We start from the raw sequence: 20,314 nt of genomic DNA, 5'->3' as shown, positions 1-20,314 counted from the left end.
AAGCTCTATTTGTGGGAGCAAAATGATAAAAATTCTGTTTGGGTACAGTGTAACACGACCGCGCAATTGTCATTCAAACAGCGACGGCGATGAAAGCTGAAAATTGGCTTGGGCAGGAAGGAGGGTAAGTGCCCGGTATTGAAGTGGTTAAAGAATGGCTTCCAGTTCACCAAAAAACATCTAATAACTGTATGCTGGAAACAAAAAATCCGTTCTTACTACAGAATTGACATGCTGGCGTTTACAACTAAAACGTCTCTATTTTTAATCCTCTTCATCGTAAAATATTTTAAAATATCTATTTAGGGATGCAGCCTTGTGGACAGTATATCATTTCCAATAGATTTGGCAACGGCTGTTTGTAGAGAGATGAAATATACAGCGATGTATTAAAGCCGAATATCCTCATCATACCACGTCTCGGATTAGCAACTAGATCTGACGTAGGAAACGTGCGTTCAACAACGCCCCTTACCTGCCCACGCTGACGTCACCTATTACAATTGGTCACAGGATAACGTCAAACCACGCCCCCACCTGTAAGACACGTGGCTACATCGCCACGCAATTGGGGTCCTATACGAAGAACTTTTTGGTGTCCTTGTAGTGCCTGATGTCGCCAAATGTATTGTTGGTTTACCGCATTTGCAATAACGTGAGGTTTAGCGGTTCTATGGTGTTCAGCCAACTAAAATCCTAGGAGAGGTTTCTGTCCGTTATTCCAAGGCAAAACTTAAAAAGTGCAGTAATAAGGCAGGAGAAAGGCAGCTCGGCGAGGGGGCTTCGCGGCTCAGTGTAGCCGGAGCAACCGGTGTGGACAAGTCCCAGGTAACGGTGATAAGAATGGAGGTGAGGGGAGGAGGGGTGTCTGGTCACCTGGAGAGGAGGAGGGTCAGCTTGTCATAGAGAGATAATAGAGGGACTAGTGTTTTCCTAATCAGAGGAGGTGCGTGTGGTTTATATAGAGAGAGAGGAGTACTCTGTATTACTGTGTACACACCTATCACAGGGAAGCATTTCATTGTGACGTGTAAACAAGAACTGCACATACTCTGTGTTCACCTTCTCTAATACAGCATTATTAATTCTGTTCAGTTACCTTTCTGCTGCTTTAAGGCGGCCATACACGGTTCGAATTTTGAAAGAATTTTCTTTCGAAAATCGTATGAAAGAATTTTCGTTCGTATTTCGCACCGTTAGTGGGCTGCAGCAACAGCCGATTTTCGTGCGGCAAGCAAATTTGAGAAATCCGACATGTTGGAAATTTTTTGAAAAACTAACGATTTTCTGATCAATGATGGGAGAATCGTGCGAGAAATGTAATAGAAAAAAAATGCGCATGTGCAAGAAAAGGGGATTTAACCACTTGGCACCCAGGACAATTCTGACACTTTGCTCCTACGTGTAAAAATCATCATTTTTTTTGCTAGAAAATTACGTAGAACCCCCAAACCTTAATTTGTTTTTTAGCAGAGACCCTAGAGAATACAATGACGATCATTGCAACTTTTTTATTTCGCACGGTATTTGCACAGCAATTTTTCGAATGAGTTTAAAAAATTTTTTTTTTGCATAATGTGAAAGATGAAGTAAATAGATACCTAACATGTCACGCTTCAAAATTGCGCACGCTCGTGGAATGGCGCCAAACGTTGGTACTTAAAAATCCCCATAGATGACATATTATATATATATATATATATATATATATATATATATATATATATATATATATATATAATTTTTTTTACTGGTTACATATTTTGAGTTAGGCCCCATGCAAAGACGCTGGTAAACGCGTGTTCAGAGGCATTTGGACAGCTTTTTCAACTGCCCCTGAACACATTCAATGTTATCCTATGTGTCCATTTCATTTATAGTCGTTTTTAAAGGTGACCTATTTTTTTACATTAGAAATCTAAAAAATGATGGCAAATGATGAAAAACCATTAAAAAACATAACAAAACTGTAATTGCTTGTATTGTGGACAATCCACAACTTGTGGCAGGTGATGTGGCCAGTGGACAATCCACAACTTGTGGCAGGTGATGTGGCCAGTGGACAATCCACAACTTGTGGCAGGTGACCAGGCCAGGTCATGTGGCAAGTGGACAATCCACAACTTGTGGCAGGTAATGTGGCAAGTAAACAATCCACAACTTGTAGCCAGGTGACGTGGCAGGTGTCGTGGCCAGGTGATGTGGCAAGTGAACAATCCACAACTTGTGGCATGTGATGTGGCCAGGTGACGTGGCAAGTGGACAATCTACAACTTGTGGCAGGTGACATGGATAATCCACAACTTGTGGCAGGTGACATGGCCAGGTGACGTGGCAAGTGGATAATCTACAACTTGTGGCCAGGTGACGTGGCAAGTGGACAATCTACAACTTGTGGCAGGTGACATGGATAATCCACAACTTGTGGCAGGTGACATGGCCAGGTGACGTGGCAAGTGGATAATCTACAACTTGTGGCCAGGTGACGTGGCAAGTGGACAATCCACAATTTGTGGCCAGATGACATTGCCAGGGCACGTGGCAAGTGGATAATCCACAACTTGTGGCAGGTGATGTGGCCAGGTGACGTGGCAAATGGACAATCCACAACTTGTGGCAGGTGGCGTGGCCAGGTGACGTGGCAAGTGGACAATTCACAACTTGTGGCAGGTGACGTGGCCAGTGGACAATCCACAACTTGTGGTAGGTGGCGTGGACAGGTAACATCACCTGTAAACATCCCTTGTAATAGGAATATGACCTGACAGGTCCTCTTTACAGTGAGATATTGGGTCAATAAGACCCCACATCTCACTACTAGGCTGGGAAGCCAAACAAAAAAAAACAATCACTGCTTCCGGTGGCGCAGTTTTTTTTTAATGCAGAGGCCGGGCGTGATGTCATAACATTGCGCCCGGCCTCTGATGATCATAGACTCTTGCGACCATCTGGTCCGCCAGAAAACTCCTATGATCAGCATCCGGGGCCGGCAGATCCGTTTTCCAACTCACCGATCGCAGCAGTGAGTCGGTAAAAGCACCGGGGGGGCAGCCAATATGACCATTCTTATGTTGTGGGGAATCGCCAGCTGAAAATGCTGATATCTGAATGATGCCTGTAGCTGCACCCAAAAATATAGCCCCACAAAGCCCAGGACGTTATATGACGGCCTCTAAGCGCCAAGTGGTTAAGTGACTTTGAACGTGGCATGGTTGTTGGTGCCAGACAGCCTTGTCTTGAGTATTTATTCCAATCTACTAGGATTTTCACACAACCATCTCTGGGGTTTACAGAGAATGGTCAGAAAAAGAGAAAATATCCAGTGAGCGGTAGCTGTGTGGCTGAAAATTGTAGAAGTGAGAGGAGAATGGGCAGACTGGTCCAAGATGATTGAATGGCAACAGTAATGCAAATAACCACTTGTTACAATCAAGGTATGCAGAATACTGTCTCTAAACACACAACACAGCAAACCTTGAAGCAGATGGGCTACAGCAGCGGAAGACCACACAGGGTTCTGTCAGCTGCAATATTTAGATTGTCGGGTCAGAATTTGGTATAAATAACATGAAAGCATGGATCCATCCTGCCTGTATCAACATTTCAGGGTGGTGTAATGGTGTGGGGGATATTTTTTTTTCTTTGCACACTTTGGGCCCCTTAGTATCAATTGAGCATCGTTAAAATGTCACGCCCTACCTGAGTATTGTTGCTGACCATGTCCATCCCTTTATGACTACAGTGTACTCATCTTCTGATGGCTCCTTCCAGCAGGATAATGCCCCATGTCACAAAGCTCAAATCATCTCACCACTGGTTTTGTTTATCTTGACAATGAGGTCGCTGTATTCCAATGGCCTCCACAGTCACCAGATCTCAATCCAATAGAGCACATTTGGGATGTGGTGGAATGGGATATTTGCATCATAGATGTGCAGCCAACAAATCTGCAGCAACTGTGTGACACTATCATGTCACTATGGACCAAAATCTCTGAGGGATGTTTCCAACACCTTGTTGAATCAATGCCACAAATAATTAAGGCAAAAGGGGGTGCAACCCGGTACTAGCAAGGTGTACCTAATAAAGTAGCCAGTGAGTGTATACTTAATCTAACTCCCATGCAGGAGGGGATATTCCCTCCGCCCCACGCCCTCCGGTGCTCCAATCGGCTTACCCGTGCAATCGGTGAGCCGGAAGAGGAATCGAATGGCTCCGAATGTTGACCATAGAGATTTCTGGCAGGCCAGATGGTTCCAAAAAAATACAAATACTGTGCAAGATAAAACATTCCAACGACCACCATTTTATTCCCTAGGATCTCTGCTAAAAAAAAACATATATAATGTTTGGGGATTCTGAGTAATTTTCTAGCAAAAAATGATGATTTGTACATGTAGGAGAGAAGCACCAGAATTGGCCTGGTAGGCAAGTAGTTAACTAGTCCTATCAGAACAAGCTGCTCCTCTGGGGGAAAGAGCTACAAGTCCAAAAGAGATTGTAAAGTGTATGGCCAGCTTAAAGCAGAACTAAACCCACTTATTTAGTCATTTATGAAAACTGTTACATTCAAGGCATTCCATGAAGGATCTCTGTCTCAGTTGGTGGTGTAACTGATCACGTGTGCGGCTCCATGGCCATTCCAGATCCAACTCAGGCTAAGATGGCAGCTTCCTTGGCTGAAAAAGGAGAGTTTAGTTAACCACTTGATCTCTGCAAGATTTACCCCCCTTCATGACCAGACCATTTTTTTGCTTTTTGGCACTGCGTTGCTTTAACTCACAATTGCGCGGTCATGCAACAATGTACATAAATATATATCCCCCCCACATATGGAGCTTTCTTTTGGTAGTATTTGATCAGCACGACTTATAGTGGGGATGCTATAGTATGGCAGGCGATCTGACATTAAGGCCCCTTTCACACTGGGGCGGGAGCTGCGGTGGCGGTATAGCGCCGCTAAAAATAGTGGCGCTATACCGTCGGATTTGCCACGGGATTCGGCTGCTAGCGGTGCGGTATTAACCCCCGCTAGTGGCCGATAAAGGGTCAATACCGCCCGCTATGCGCCATTGTGGCAGGTATTACTGCGGTTTCCCATTGTTTTAAATGGGAAGAAGCCGTATACATACCGCTCCAAAGATGCTGCTGACAGGAGATTTTTTTCTCTCTTGCCAGCGCATCGCCTCAGTGTGAAAGCCCTCTGGCTTTCACATTGAGGTTGTTGGGCAGGAGTTTTTTAGGCGGTATTTAGGTGCTATTTTTAGCGCTGTACTGCCTGAAAAACTCCTCAGTGTGAAAGGGGTCTTACTGAAACTTATTGGTCTCAAGAGAGGCTGAGAACAGCGGAGCTGTAGGGTCCTGGTGCTGTCTGTCGAATTCCTGTGAAAAGAGGGCAGGGATGTGTGTGTCATCGCTGTATCCTAGCCTAGACCAATAAGGCCCAGGCCTAGGGCAGCACTTTGCAGGGGGTCAGCATGGAAAGAGTCCCCACCGGCTTGCACTACACTGTTAGTATAGCGCCAGTCTTATGGGGCGGACTGGGCTGAGAGGCAAATTAGTCTAGCATGCCCATTGCCCCCAGGCCCTCAGAACTAGGGTCCCCACTCAAAAATTTCAGGGTGGATCTTAAACAGAAAGGGGTGTGGCATTGACAGGAAGGGGAGGGTCATATTTAAATTAGGGGGTGCATGAGTTTAGTCAAGCCTTGGGCAGCACTAAACCTAAATATACTACTTGTGTGTGTGTCTATGGATGCACATAGCCTGTCCCAGCATCCCACATGCATGGGTGGTGGCAAAGCATATGACTTTCTACAGGAGGCACCCAAAAGTGGAGAGAATCTCACACTACGGGCAGGGAAATGGCCAGAAGAGAACATAAGCAGCCTTTATGTGCAATACCATTGAATAATGCAAGTGTAACCTCCTTTTCTTTTTTTTTTTTTTTTTATAAAACAAAAAAAAGCATTTAGTATCATATACTGTATACTAATGCAGCTTTTGAGAAAGTAATGCTGATTTAATAAAGGAGCCAAGAATCTTCACTTAAAAACTTTGGTTACCCGCTCATGTGCAGAGGAAATAAAGATCTGCTTTCCCCGTGATTGGATCGGGAAGTGCGTCCTCGCCCTGAGTGGAAGTTCTCGATTCCTTTAGTACAGGTCACGACAGACGACCAATTTGTTCAGAGATTACTTTTTTCCCAGCAATCTCTCACCAAGGAAATCCTTGTTATTTTCTATGGAATCGCTAATTTTCCAGTGATTTTTCATGCCATCAAGAAGTTTTCCAGTGACGTTCATGCTGCATTCATCAGCTTAGCTACAGATTGCCGAAGGACAGCAATTTATAGCAGTGAAACCAACGTCATGGCAGAACACGAGTTTAACCGATAACTGAAAAATGTCTTCCATAATTTCAAATCACCAACTTTGAGAAATCTGGAGTGGCCAGGAATTGCTGCTACTAGATACTGTCTGGCATTGATGTATACTAAGGAATGTTTATTAAATGTCCTGGTATGCAAGGGGTTAAAGATTTTTTTTTTTTTGATGGGGCAGTTTCTCTATAATCATAAAAAAAAAAAAATCTGGAGAAATCCACTGCTATTTACCTTAAAATGAAGACCCAAATTTTCCAGAACAAACCAGGTATAATCCACCTGGATACACAACATAGTAGCTTTGATATGTACAGTTTTACCAACACACTTTTAAAGTTATAAAACTGTGTTCAGGTGTTAGGATTTGTTTTACCTTCAGGCATTGAGGGGTTAAAGCGATATTAAATCCAGAAATGTACCCTATTGCAGCTTACCAATCATTGGATGTGGCTGCATTTCTTTTTTTTACGTTTTTTTTTTCACCTGGCGATGTGGCCAGTAACGCTCCTCCTTCATTAGTGCCCCACTCTGGATAAGGGGGCACAGGGGCAATATTTGGACAAAAGCATTGGTGTTAGAAGTACTAGCAGATTTTAAATACACTAAGAAATTGTAGCCAAACTCCAGCTCACACTTTATCAGCAGTTACAGCAAACATTGTTTTTCCTTTTGGGATAAAGATTTTACATAAATAAAAATGTACTATTTTAAGCAACCCTGCTAGTGTTAAATGGTTTATCTCATCTTTGTAACTGATACATTCTGCAGAAGAGCTTGTTATTTTTACAAAGCAACAGACTTACTGACTGGATCACCAGATGGAAAATGGAAGAAAGTGAAAAAGAAAAATGCAGCCATCACATCTAGGAAATGGTGATACCACTTTAACCAGTTCCCACTCACCCACAGTCCATTACTGTGGGCAGGCGGCACAATGTATATGTACATAATCCAGCCTGTTGTGGGTTAGGGGAGCGCATGCTAACCCACGCTGGCACTAGCTACAGCAGGATTATCCTGGGACCCGCTGACAAATGATTTATAGCTGTGACCTGCTCATAGGCTATAGTAGCTAATCGCAGCACAGAGTCCAGTGTTTACAAACCCACAGGGTTCTGTACACACATCAGTGATCTGGCTGCTTCTTTGCTTTTCAGGGAGAAAAAAATGCCAGATCTGTTAGTAAAAGCAGCACATACAGTATTACACTTGTTAGGCACACAGTTAACCCCATTGATGTTAAAGGGGTGGTTCACCCTAAAAACTACTTTTTTTTTATTACACTGCCCCCCCACATTACAATCCGATTAAGGCTATTATTATTTTTTTGATGCTGTACATACCTTTGTCCAGCATATTCACCCGTGCATCCGGGTTGCGAGTCCCGCGGGAGTGGGCGTTCCTAACATGTCTGTGATTGACGTTTTGCCCAAAAACGAGCTCCCCCCCGTCGCGTAAGCCGCGTCACGGTTGGCGAAAGGATCCGAACGGCGAGTCGGCGCTATACTCCGCATGCGCATCGCTGTTCGGCTCCTTTCGCCAATCGTGACGCGGCTTACGCGACGGGGGGGAGCTCGTTTTTAGGGTGAACCACCCCTTCCCAGCCAGTGTCATTAATATAGTGTAAAGTATTATTTCTGATCACTGTATATGGCTAGGTTCACACTGCTGCGAATTTAAAATCGCGATTTTACCGCGATTTCGTGGCTGCGGTTTTGCCGCGATTTCGGCCGCAATTTAAAGACATCTGTGCAGGGTTCAATGTAAATCGCGGCCCGAAATTCGCAAATAGTAGTACAGGAACTACTTTTTGAAATCGGTGCAGCACCGCAGATGCGGCGTCGCACCGATTAGGACGGTGCCATTGCCGGCAAATGCCGCCGATTTGAGATGCGATTTGACATGTGAAATCGCATCTCAAATCGTACCGAATCGTACCCAGTGTGAACCTGGGATTAGTGTCACTATTGATGTCTTTGTCAGTTAGTGTGTACCTTCCAGTGGGGGTCTGTTAGCACCAGATAGCCCACCACATCACAGTCTCACTCTAAGTCACTGATCACTGCCATTATCTGTCATAGCTTCTTCAGTATACAGTATGTATCATAGTTTGTAGACACTATAGCTATCACACAAACCATTTAATGTACACTTTTGGGATTTTTTTTTTTTTTTTTTTACCATTTTGGCCTAAATTATTGAAGAAATTACTGAAGAAATTGGATTTTTTTTTTCTTTATTTGGGTTTTATACCAGAAAGTGTATGTATGTGTGATATATATATATATATATATATATATATAATTTTTTCCGTTTATATAATAAATAAAAGACCCAGTGGTGATCAAATACCCCCCCAAAGAAAGCTCTATTTGTGTGAAAAATATTAAATACATTTCATTTGCATTGAGTTTTGCGTGACTGAGCAATTGCCGGTTAAAGTAGCACAGTGCTGAATAGCAAAAAAAGCTTTGGTCATGAAGGGGGTAAAACCATCCGGAGGTCAGGTGGTTAAGGAAGACCCAGCAACAGCCTGGCTCCGCTGTGAACATGATGATCCTGGTCACCACCTAAGGGCGCTGTTTAGAAATGCTCTGCGTTTAGCTGAATGAGCCGACTGCAGATGTCCTGAAGACAGGACTTTAGAAAACGTAATCCATCAAGTTGACGTTTTTACAAAGGCTAAAAATGAATAGCTTGTAGTGAAAGTCCAGTTCCATTTTCTGCCCTAGACATCAGAGGCCCCCAAAGTTAGGAATGGACTTTGGGGGCCCCATTTTGATGTTTTTAAGTAGGGGACCTAACACTAACAAGTAGAAAATATCTGACATCTTGGCATTGGATGGCATTGTTGCAGCACTTATTGAGAACTATTGCTGGTGGGGAGACAAGTGCTGAGATGCTGGGACTACTGTTGGGCAAAGCTGGCATTTCATGAGAACATAGGAGCTAATGTGACTGCATTGACATTGTTCTGTCTGGACAAAGCCAGCTGTCAATATAGTTACATAAGCTGCTATGCTTTCACACAAAGCTGTGTTTTCCTGGCGATACCCCTGGCGTCTCAGTGCACGTTCCCACCAGCAATAGCTATACCCTGTTGGGGAAAACTCCATACTTGAATGCTCCTTGCCCCCTCAAGCCAACATTTGTCAGCTATAGGTCCATGTGACCTGTCTACACAGCTACCAAGGTGCAGACAAGCCACTGGAACATTTGACACTTTCTGTATATTATTATTTATATTATTATTTATGCTTTACTGTTCTGTATTTTTTATTGTTTATTCAAACCAGACTTAAAGGAACACTAAGCCCAGGTTCACACTGGGTGCGATTTCATTCGATTTGAGATGCGATTTCATATGTGAAATCGCATCTCAAATGCCGCCAATTGTCGGCAATGGCGCCGTCCTAATCGGTGCGACGCCGCATCTGCGGCGCTGCACCGATTTCAAAAAGTAGTTCTTGTACTACTTTTTGCGATTTCGGGCCGCGATTTACATAGACATCTGTGCAGAAACCTGCACAGATGTCTCTTAAATCGCGGCCGAAATCGGGACTGCCAGCGGGAGTCAAATCGTGCGAGTTCAGCTGAACTCGCACGGCTTCACTCCCGCAGCCCAGTGTGAACCAGGGCTCAAGGCAATTTTTTTTTTTTTTTAAATAACAAACATGTTATACTTACCTCCACTGTGCAGCTCGTTTTGCACAGAGTGTCCCCTAACCCTGTCTTCTGGGGTCCCTCGGAGGCTGTCTCGGCTCCTCCTCGCAAAAGCTTTCTACCTTCATTCGAGCTTGCATGGTGGAAAGCTTTTGCGAGCGCGCTCCCGTAATACAGCAGCGGGCATAGCTGCCGACTGTATCACTTGGCCCCGCCCCCCTGGTGCGCCGCTTCATCCGCTGTGATTGACAGCAGCGCCAGCCAATGGCTGCGCTGCTAGTAATCCGTCCAGCCTAGCCAATCAACGGCCAGGCTGGAAACCGAAGAGGATCACGTGGACGCGCGCGGGACTTTCGAGGGGTCAGGTAAGTAAAACAGGTGGGGGGCGGTACCGTCGGATGTTTTTTCACCTTAATGCATAGGATGCATTAAGGTGAAAAAACATTTACCTTTACAACCCCTTTAAACCTCTAATTGTTTTATTATTTGGGTCCCAGGAGTTTTTAGCCATCATCTCCTGGTCTTCCTTTTAGGCGCCGACTCTTTGGCAACAATGACGTCATATCTTCATGGCACACAGCAATGCCCTGAATGTACACTGAGCTGCACATGCACAGCTCAGTGTACATACTGTAACTGCTGACAGGCAGGGACAAGGTATTATGACAGAAAAGACCAATATCCTACCTTTTTAGGGATTTATTTTTATTTATTTTTTTATTCTATTTAGGTTTAGTTCCAATTTAATTGCGAAAATAAAGTCTTTTTCAGAATTGCCAGAATAAATGTTTTCCTTTTAGCTGTTGCTTAACTATGTACCTTATAGCTCCCTATATATCTATATGCAGGTGACAGAGTGCTGGCTCATAGTTCTAGGAGGGATTTGTGTTTGGTGTTTAGACATGCAGGTACTATCTGACCCCCATCAGTCCAATGAAAAAATGTGAGGGTGAACACACTGCAGACATATCAAGCTTTGGCTTATGAGGGTTAAAACGGTAGTAATTTGTCAGTGTTCTGACCCCTCATTTCCACAGAAGCCTTGGCTAGTGATATCTGCTCTTGATTTAGACATGGATAATCAGCTGAAAATGGCTGCATTGAAAGATTGGCATCTTATGACTTTGGACAACTTAAAGCGGAGCTCCAGGCAAACAGCTAAAATCACATTTGGCCTACTGTATGGAATCTTTTTTTCTTGCAAAATAATTTGTTATTTATTGTTGTTATTATTATTATACAGGATTTATATGGCGCCAACCATTTGTGCAGCGCTTTACAACATGGGGGAAAACAGTACACTTACAATACAAATCAATACAGGAGGGATCAAAGGGCCCTGCTTGTTAGAGCTTACAATCTCTATAATAAATAACTAGATCTAGCCAGCAAACAACAGAACCAGGAACAAGATATACCCTGAGCCTGCTGATCGCACAGTGAAGGAAAAGCAGCACACTGATGCAGTGGCGTCACATCCCCCCTCCCCCTGTTGGCACATAGCTCTGGGTGACTCAGGTGGATGGACACCATACCAACCCACTTATCACTGCAGCTCACCTCGGGTTTGGGCAGCAGAGGACACCCCCATGGCAATCCATCACCCCCCTGCCCGTTATACTAGCTCAGGGCGGGCAGAGAATAGATGTGTGACCGTCTCAGGCTCAGCAGTGCAGTAGTGAGTTTGGAGGAGGAAAGCACAGCAGGCCAGGCGTGGCCATGGCACCGGAGCTTTTTTTCGACTCCGGCTGAAAAAAAAACTGCCCACAGGGAGTCAGGATCACCCTCGGGTTGGTGTCACCTGGGTGCGGACCGCACCCCCCTAGCAACGCCACTGCACTGATGAGGTCATCCCTCTGCCACTCTCCTGTGCATGTTAACTGTCCATATATGTGTATTGCTGTAGAGTCAAATTGTCTTGCTGCCCCTCCCACTTTATGTATAAAGTTGGCCTACACTAGACAAGGTAGAATTTTGAACAAATGTTTGTATGCAAATTCTTTGTACATTCAATGACTGGACAAATGTCATTCAAAAAAAGTTTGCTTTTAATGTTTCATTTTGGAATCAATAGAATTTCCTGAACGAAAACCACATTCATTGATAGAAATTAGTTTGTTCAAGAAAAAATTCCATCCTGCTCTTTCGAATGTTTTTGTCACTGTGATCGAATACTAATGTTGATTTGACCCCACTAACGATTAGAAAATCTAAAAAACATTCTTAAAAATGAAAAAAAAGTTGAACAAAACTACTAGTATATGTATGGCCAGCTTAAAGCTGAACTGCAGGAATTCAGCCACATTGTAAAATGAGCTGGCATGCTATGAGTTAATTACAAGGAGGTGCATGCCACCTTTTGGACTCTGAAAGATTTATAGCGCTCCAGGATCGCAGCTTTCTCTAAACTTCAGGGGCTCAGACAGGTGAGACGCTGTCTTCTTGCACACAGCAGCTCTGCTCACCCCTACCTTCCATTGTTTATTCACAGAAGTCTTTGGGCCAGATTCAGGTATGAGATACGACGGCGTATCTCCAGATAAGCCGTCGTATCTCTGAGTGTGCGGCGTCGTATCTATGCGCCTGATTCTTAGAATCAGTTGCGCATAGATTTGACTAAGATCCGACAGGCGTAAGTCTCTTATGCCGTCGTATCTTGGTTGCAATTTTACGCTGGCCGCTAGGTGGCGCTTCCGTATATTTACGCAAGGAATATGCAAATTAGGTAGATATGCCGATATTCAGAAACGTACGTCCGCCCGGCGCATTTTTTTACGTCGTTTACGTTAGGCTTTTTCCGGCATAAAGTTACCCCTGCTATATGAGGCGTATCCTATGTTAAGTATGGACGTCGTTCCCGCGTCTAATTTTGAAAATTTTACGTGGTTTTCGTAAGTCGTCCGTGAATGGGGCTGTGCGTAATTTACGTTAACGTCAAAAGCATTGTCTTTTTGCGTGTTAATTTGGAGCATGCGCACTGGGTTACTTTCACGGATGGCGCATGCGCCGTTAGTCAAAAACGTCATTTACGTGGGGTCATGTTTTATTTACATAAAACACGCCCACCTCTTCACAATTTGAATTAGGCGCGCTTACGCCGGCAGATTTACGCTATGCCGCCGTAACTTAGGGTGCAGGTTCTTGGTGAATACAGAACCTGCCTCACTAAGTTACGGTGGCGTAGCGTATCTGAGATATGCTACGCCCGCATAAAAATATGCCATTCTACCTGAAGCTACCTCTTTGTATTTTGTGATTTGAGTTAACATGCTACAAAGTGCTCTGTGATTGGGCAGGAGGAGGGGAGGGGTGGGCACAGTGGCTACACACCAGTTTGCAGCTGTAACAGCTGAGACCAGGAGGTCCCTTGTCGGGGCACCAGGAATATAACCACAGCTATGTTTCCAGTGCTCAATAAAAATGTAAATTAAAGATATAAGTCCACAAGGTGGCATGCACCTCATTAGACTTAACCCCTGGTAATACACAGAACATTTTGGAAAGTGGCTGAATTCCTGGAGTTCAGTTTTAGGAGCTTTTCTATGGCAGATTTCAGGAGGCTGATATTAAGAATATCCGATACTTGCATAAGCTGCATTTAAAATGCTTTATAACTGACTACACTCTTTTCAGTCTGCCTAAATGCTACTTTATTCATTCAGACAGGAACTCATTTGACATAATTATTAATACATTTTTGTTGAATAAAATATTGAATATAAGTAAAATATTACAATGGATTGCCAGCTTTTTGTGCTGTAAGATACAAGAATGATGTTAGTAGATTTACCCACTAATGTGCTGTGTTTGTTCTACATTAATATGCAGATTTGGGAGTTGATTCTTTTATAAAATGGCTACCTCAAACGTCCACTGGCTTCTCCCGATTGTTGTGGTCTCCTTTCTGACATGTGCTCTCGCCAGAAGAGGACAGGATGTACGTTGTGGAGGTAAGACATGAATGGGGAAATGTTTTATTTTTTTCATTTTTTTTTTTGCTTTAATGTAGGTATATTCTATTTAAGTGGTTTTCGCTTTAAGTGAAATAAAAAGGAAACCACTTTTCTCTTTCGTATTTAGCACAATAGGGGGTTCACTGACTTACAAATTAGTAGAAGGCTAATGTGGTTCCTTTTTTTCTGACTCATCAATGTAGATTAATGTTTAACGTGATCATAAATGTTCAGTTTTTTTTTTTTTTTTATTATTAAAATAACAAACATGTTATACTTGCCTGTTCTGTGCAATTATTTTGCACAGAGCAGCCCAGATCGTCTTGGGTCCCCCAACAGCACTCTTCCCCCCTGCACCAAATGTCATTGGCACTCAAAGTACAGCTCATACCCTGATCCCTCCTCACTGGCTGTGATTGAGAGCAGCAGGAGCCAATGGGTCCCGCTGCTGTACCTTAGCCAATGAGGGGAGAAATGGCCTCTGCTTTCATGCACTTGGCTAAATCGAGATTGGGCTCAGGTAAGTATAAGGTACTTCTCTGCATTAAGGTAAAACAAACTTCTGCTTATAGAACTACTTTAAAGGGGTTGTAAAGGTATATTTTCTTTTTTTTCCTAAATAGATTCCTTTACCTTAGTGCAGTTCTCCTTCACTTACCTCATCCTTCCATTTTGCTTTTAAATGTCCTTATTTCTGAGAAATCATCACTGCCTGTTCTTCTGTCTGTAACTCCACACAGTAATGCAAGGCTTTCTCCCTGGTGTGGAGTGTCGTGCTCGCCCCCTCCCTTGGACTACAGGAGAGTCGGGATGCTCTCTACGTTGCAGATAGAGAAAGGAGCTTTGTGTTAGTGGGCGTCCTGACTCTCCTGTAGCCCAAGGGAGGGGGCGAGCACGACACTCCACACCAGGGAGAAAGCCTTGCATTACTGTGTACAAAAAATGTACCTTTACAACCCCTTTAAAGCGGAGGTTCACCCTAAATATGAAGTTTATCTGACTCAGAGAGTCAGCATAAATACATGTGCAATCCATCGTTTTTTTTTTTTTTTTTCATGTGGCAACGTTTACCTTTTATAATCGTTTTATTGAATCTGGCTTCCTGGTTTAATCACCGCGGGAGGGGGCGTGTTGTTTGATTTCCCCGGCTGTTCGCAATGTCTCCTGGGAGGGAGGTGTTGAGACTCCCAGGAGACGATCATTACTGTAATCCCGCGTTATCTCGCGGTCACGTGACTCGGCAAGCGGGTCATGTGATGAGGGCGGATACTAAATCGCCATTTTAAGGGAACTGTGTAGTGTTGACGGCGCCGCTCGCCGTCAACACTGCACATGCGCTGGATAGAGCGGTGAATGCTGGGACATCAGCATTCACTGTATCCCGGAAGGAAATGCTAGGGGGCTTCAGAGTTCCCACAACCAAGATGGAAACGTCCATCTTAGATTTTGATAAAACATCTTTTGCGGCTCAAGGAGAATGCTGGCGGGTATAAGATCGGGACACGTGAGTACCGGAATCACTAAGGTAAGAGCGCAAGAAGCATCTAAAAAAAAAAAAACGAATTGCTGCGGAACCCCCGCTTTAACTCTAGCCTAGGGCTACATACAAAGTTTAAATACAGTACATACTGTTAGAGGTCGACCGATATGGGTTTTTCTCTGGCCGAGGCCGATATTTAGAAATTGCGGCAGCCGATGGCCGTAATATGATGCCGATTTTTTATTTTTATTTTGGGCCGATATGTTAGGCCGATTAAAAAAAAAAAATTCCCCTTCATCTCATAAAATCGAACAGTTGGACCCCTTTCACACTGAGGTGTTTTTCAGGCGCTTTTTGGCTAAAAATAGCACCTGTAAAGGGCCTGCAAAACGGCTCCCCTATAAAATATATAAAAAGTCAGCAGCTACAAATACTGCAGCTGCTAACTTTTTATATATGTGGTCAATCACCTGTCCTGGGTGCCCGCGATGTCAGCACCCAAAGCCAATCTCTCCCTCGGCTTTCGGGTGCTGCCCCGGCCATCTTCGGTAAGGGAATCAGGAAGCAGGCACAAAAACAGGTAATCAAAACTTTTGGGCAAAGAAAAAAAAAAAACGGGCTAACTTTACTGTTTAGTGTTTTTTTTTTTTTTCATTAAAGTGTATTTTTTCCCCAAAAATTTTGTTTGAAAGACCGCTGCGCAAATACTGTGTGACATAAAATATTGCAGCAGCCGCTATTTTGTTCCCTAGGGTCTCTGCTAAAAAAATATATATAATGTTTGGGGGTTCTAAGTGGTTTTCTAGCAGAAAATACAGGATTTTTACATGTAAGCAACAAGTGTCAGAAAAGATTTTGTCTGTAAATGGTTAAACTGAGAACTTCTACACACTTCAGTTCATTGATAAGTAGAAACATTGTATTCTTTTCTCACACTTGGCAGGCTGCCCAGAGACAAGTTGCTCCATGTCTTAACTGAAGCGACTTTCCAGGAAGATAACATACATTTCTCAGGCAAACCTCTCCCTCCCCCTCCCACAGAGCTGATTGTTGTTTGGCCACTGGAAAGTCTCCTGTCCTGGAGACGACTTCAAGTTGTGTTGTAAATCGCCCCAGATCGCCCTGTGGTTCATGCTCAAGTCGTGTCGGAGTCGCCTCTGAAAGTCGTGCTGGAAGTCGTGTCGCCCTAGTGTGAACAGGCAACTTGCATATGACTTCTGTTATATATAAGTCAATGCAAGTCGCGCTGAAGTAAATCGGCTTTTTTTTTTAAACAATCGGCCTAGGCCGATTAATTAAAAAGTGCCAAAAAAACATGATCCAAAAAGTAAGCATCTCACAATGTGAAACATGTTAGCCATGTTTTTTTGTCCTAGTGTTCCCATGCATTTGTGCAGAGCCAGCAACTGTCGGCCTCAGTAGGACGGGAGCCACTCGAGGGATCAGCAGCTTTTTCGGACCGGTATCACCTCTTCATTTCGTTTACCTGTACTAATAAATCTTGCCGCACTAAATTGCCAGAGGGCGAAATCTTTCCGTCGGGTGTCAGAATACCCAAATAGAGGATGCATCTGATTGGATCTGCATCTGCTTTTCAACTAACAATTTTCCACCTATTTATCAGTTGAGGGATGTTGAGTGGGAGGTAGCTGACAAGGCCACCCACTGAGCTAATTTGGGCCAGTTCTTCAGGAACCAGGTGGAATTTATACAGAGTATGGTCAGCCTAACTCTGCAGCGTCCTATATGTCACCTACCCACTTTCACCATACTCCGTACATAACATCACTAGGACAGGCTGATTGAATTTTAAGGGATGACTGTTTAACAGAAGCTGGTCGTTAGACCAGTGAACTGTATACTTATTTTTTATTGAAAGTTAATATAAAGTTTAGTTTTGTTTCCTTATATTAGCAGTGTTAAATTAAATGTTTTTTCTTTATTATTATATTACAGTATTGAGTGTTGGGTTTTTTTTTTTTTTTTTTTTTTTTATGGCGCTTCCTATTAAAAGGACTATAGATTTTAGGTAACAATGTTTGCATTAATTATAGGCACAATAAGGATTTGAAAGAATTTATAACTGAACTGATTTGTGATCTTTTCTTGCCTGTTGTTCAATTTTAATGAACCTCAAAGTTGCCTTCAGACTGGTGACCAGACATTTATGAAACGATAGTCTCTTTATGTTCCCCCCATAAGTTTCCTCAAAATGATTGCTGTATAGACTATTTAATGCTGCTTGCTTTACCATCAAAGCAAGGCCTAAGGTCCCTTGTATCCAATTTGATCACATTGTCACACATTTTGGCAACACTTACTAACCAATCTGAGTAATACAGATGACCCACAAGTGTTGACTGTGATCCTGTTTCTCTTGCTAAGTGGCGAAGTGGCTAAATGCCTGTGTAGTCTCAATGCATGACAGAGCTTCAGCGTGGTGCATTCAGTTACATCAGTCAAGGTGCTTGTTTGTTAGTGTTCCCTACTGGTGGAAAAAAACTTTTGTCGCTTAATATAATTTCTACTGTTGCAGCAGCCATCATCTTATAGTAGAATTCTGCTTAATCTACCTCCTCCTCTCATTTAGATAGGAAGCATCTTACATTGGGGGAGGGGGACTCCCAACAAAACAAGTTGAGACAGATGAAGGTAAATAACCATTCATTTCTATAGATTGTGACATGTTGCTTCATCCTGGCTTTCCAATAGAAGGTGCATGTATTGCCTTCAGTGTGGCTAGCTTTAGACTGGCAGATGTGTCACTGACAGCTACTGGTAATGATACATCTTCCTGACGCGGGTCGCATGTGTGCAGTAAAATACTTCATCCCCTTTCTTCATAGGAATGGGAACAATCGGCACTAGCTCCGATTTTTTTCCTATAACTGATGTTCCCTTTTAGGAACTCCTACATTCTTATTCGATCATTGTGAGTATTGCTTGAATAACACTTGCTGCTTTCAGAGCTCTGGCTATGTATGTGCACCCCAACGACGTAAACTAATAACCAACATCTAGTGAAATAATCTTTGCTGCTTGGAAGTCAAGGGGGTGAAAACAATGTTGCCAACCTACCAGATTAAAATTTACTGACACAACCCCAAAATGTACTGGCACAGCCAAGTTTTTACTGCCATTTCCAAAAGTTACACAATTGCAAGTTTAAAGTGGTTGTATACCCTCTGATATTACTTGCACCTACCTTTAAGCCTACATTAAGGCTTACCTGTAGGTGCTTGCAATATCACCTTTACCTACATAGTTAAGGAGATATTTGCAGAAAATCGGGCACCAGTGTCTACGGTGCTGGCGCACTGAGCGTGCTGAGTCTTGACTGGGAAATTGCCGGAAAGTGCTGGTTCCACTCGCATGCGCAGGGATCATGCCGGTTCCACACGCATGCGAGGGAGTGAAGTCATCGCCGCTCCGGCCATTCACAGCGCCGGAGCGGCGATATCCGGAAGTCACTCTGGGTATCATGGCGGAGGAGAGGAACAAGGATCACTGCAGAGACTTTGATCTAATGTAAGTAATTCATAATGAGCTAGTATGCTGGTCATACTAGCTCATTATGCCTTTGTCTTGCAGGTTGTTTTTTTTGGGGGGGGGGTTTACAACTACTTAAAGTGAAAATTTCAGTGTTTAGGCTACAAACAACTACAATTTGCAATTGGCTATGGAATTTAAGGTATATATTAAGGCAAACAAACATATTTCCTATTTTATTTTGGATATGACAAGTAAGTATCTCAGGGACAGGACTCAGGAGGGCAAGAAATTAGAATAGGCAGGCACACACATGAAATTCGATCTCACAGTGATACTGACAGCCTTGTGCAGCAGCACAGATGATGATGACACCTCACCGACCCGTCCCCATCTATGTCACATTGCAAGTCTCTCTCCACACCAGCTGGTCCCTTCAGTCCACTCCATTCCAAACAGCACTGACAGTCCTGCTCCTGGCTTGCCTTTCTTCTGTCCCGCAGACCCGCCCACACAAGACTCCGACCGTTCCGCTCCCTTGCACCATGAAATCACAGGACACGTTCAGGCACCGCCTCCACCAGACCCATCCAAACACACTGTACCAGTCACAGCCATATTTTTTACTGCCAACCTTTTCCTGTCACTGGCATTTACTGGCAGGAAAAAAGTGGCCATTTTTTACTGGCTGCCAGTTGGCAACACTGGGCGAAGGACCAGATTCAGTTTTGCTTGCCCTGCATGTTAGATCTATCACAGGCTTGATCAAGATATAGCCTTCCCATAGGCACAAGACAGTCCTTATAAGACTTGTGAAGGAGGTTTTGTGCAAATAACCTTTTAAGACCTTAATATTCATAAATACCAATGCTTTTCTTTACCAAAAATAAAAATCATGTGCTGCTACAAATGGCAACGAACTGGTGCTTCCAAGTAAAGTAATTGTTTACAGATATTGTAAGGTCGTAAGATGGAAAAATAGTTCTACAAGTATTTTGCACGAGCCATCCAAACTTTTGTAACTAGAAATCCCACGTTTCTTGACATGGTTATCTGTTCTATAAGCATGGGCAACTTTAAAGTTTGCTTTTAAGAGCAGGTCTTTTGATGTCTTTTCTTTATCTGTGTAAGGGGTTTCAAAGGACAACCATTTTAAACTAGATAATCTTTTATCTCACTTCAAGTTTGCACAAAAAAGCTTGTAAACAATAGACCCTGAAAAAAATCATTGGCAGCCAGGGATCATCTGATCTAAGCTTTCCAAGATTTGGAGCTGGAGGGCAGCAGTTTTTTTATTTTTTGTTCAATCATTGCAGGCTAGAGATATCCAAAAATATAATGTGAT

The 20,314-nt window shown here is 43.3% G+C and overlaps 1 protein-coding gene across 4 annotated transcripts in view; it reads left to right on the top strand.

Annotated features, from left to right (window-relative positions):
• The first annotated feature begins 665 nt into the window (after positions 1-665).
• Positions 666-20,314, top strand: part of CNPY2 (canopy FGF signaling regulator 2) — a 40,162-nt gene continuing 20,513 nt past the window's right edge. Inside the window, exons 1-2 of one of the 4 annotated variants that reach the window (XM_040341130.1) lie at positions 666-849; positions 13,876-13,997. In XM_040341130.1, the coding sequence (XP_040197064.1) occupies positions 13,901-13,997 (97 nt within the window). In that variant the 5' untranslated portion in view covers positions 666-849; positions 13,876-13,900. Of the gene's footprint in view, positions 850-893; positions 947-13,875; positions 13,998-18,070; positions 18,133-20,314 lie in introns of those variants that run through there. The other 3 variants (XM_040341129.1, XM_040341131.1, XM_040341132.1) reach the window with 3 other exon arrangements.

The sequence above is a fragment of the Rana temporaria genome, chromosome 2 (assembly GCF_905171775.1).
Source record: "Rana temporaria chromosome 2, aRanTem1.1, whole genome shotgun sequence".
NCBI classification, from domain to species: Eukaryota; Metazoa; Chordata; class Amphibia; order Anura; family Ranidae; genus Rana; species Rana temporaria.
Note: the sequence above shows the minus strand (reverse complement) of the source record. Positions and strands in the feature narration are given on the sequence as shown.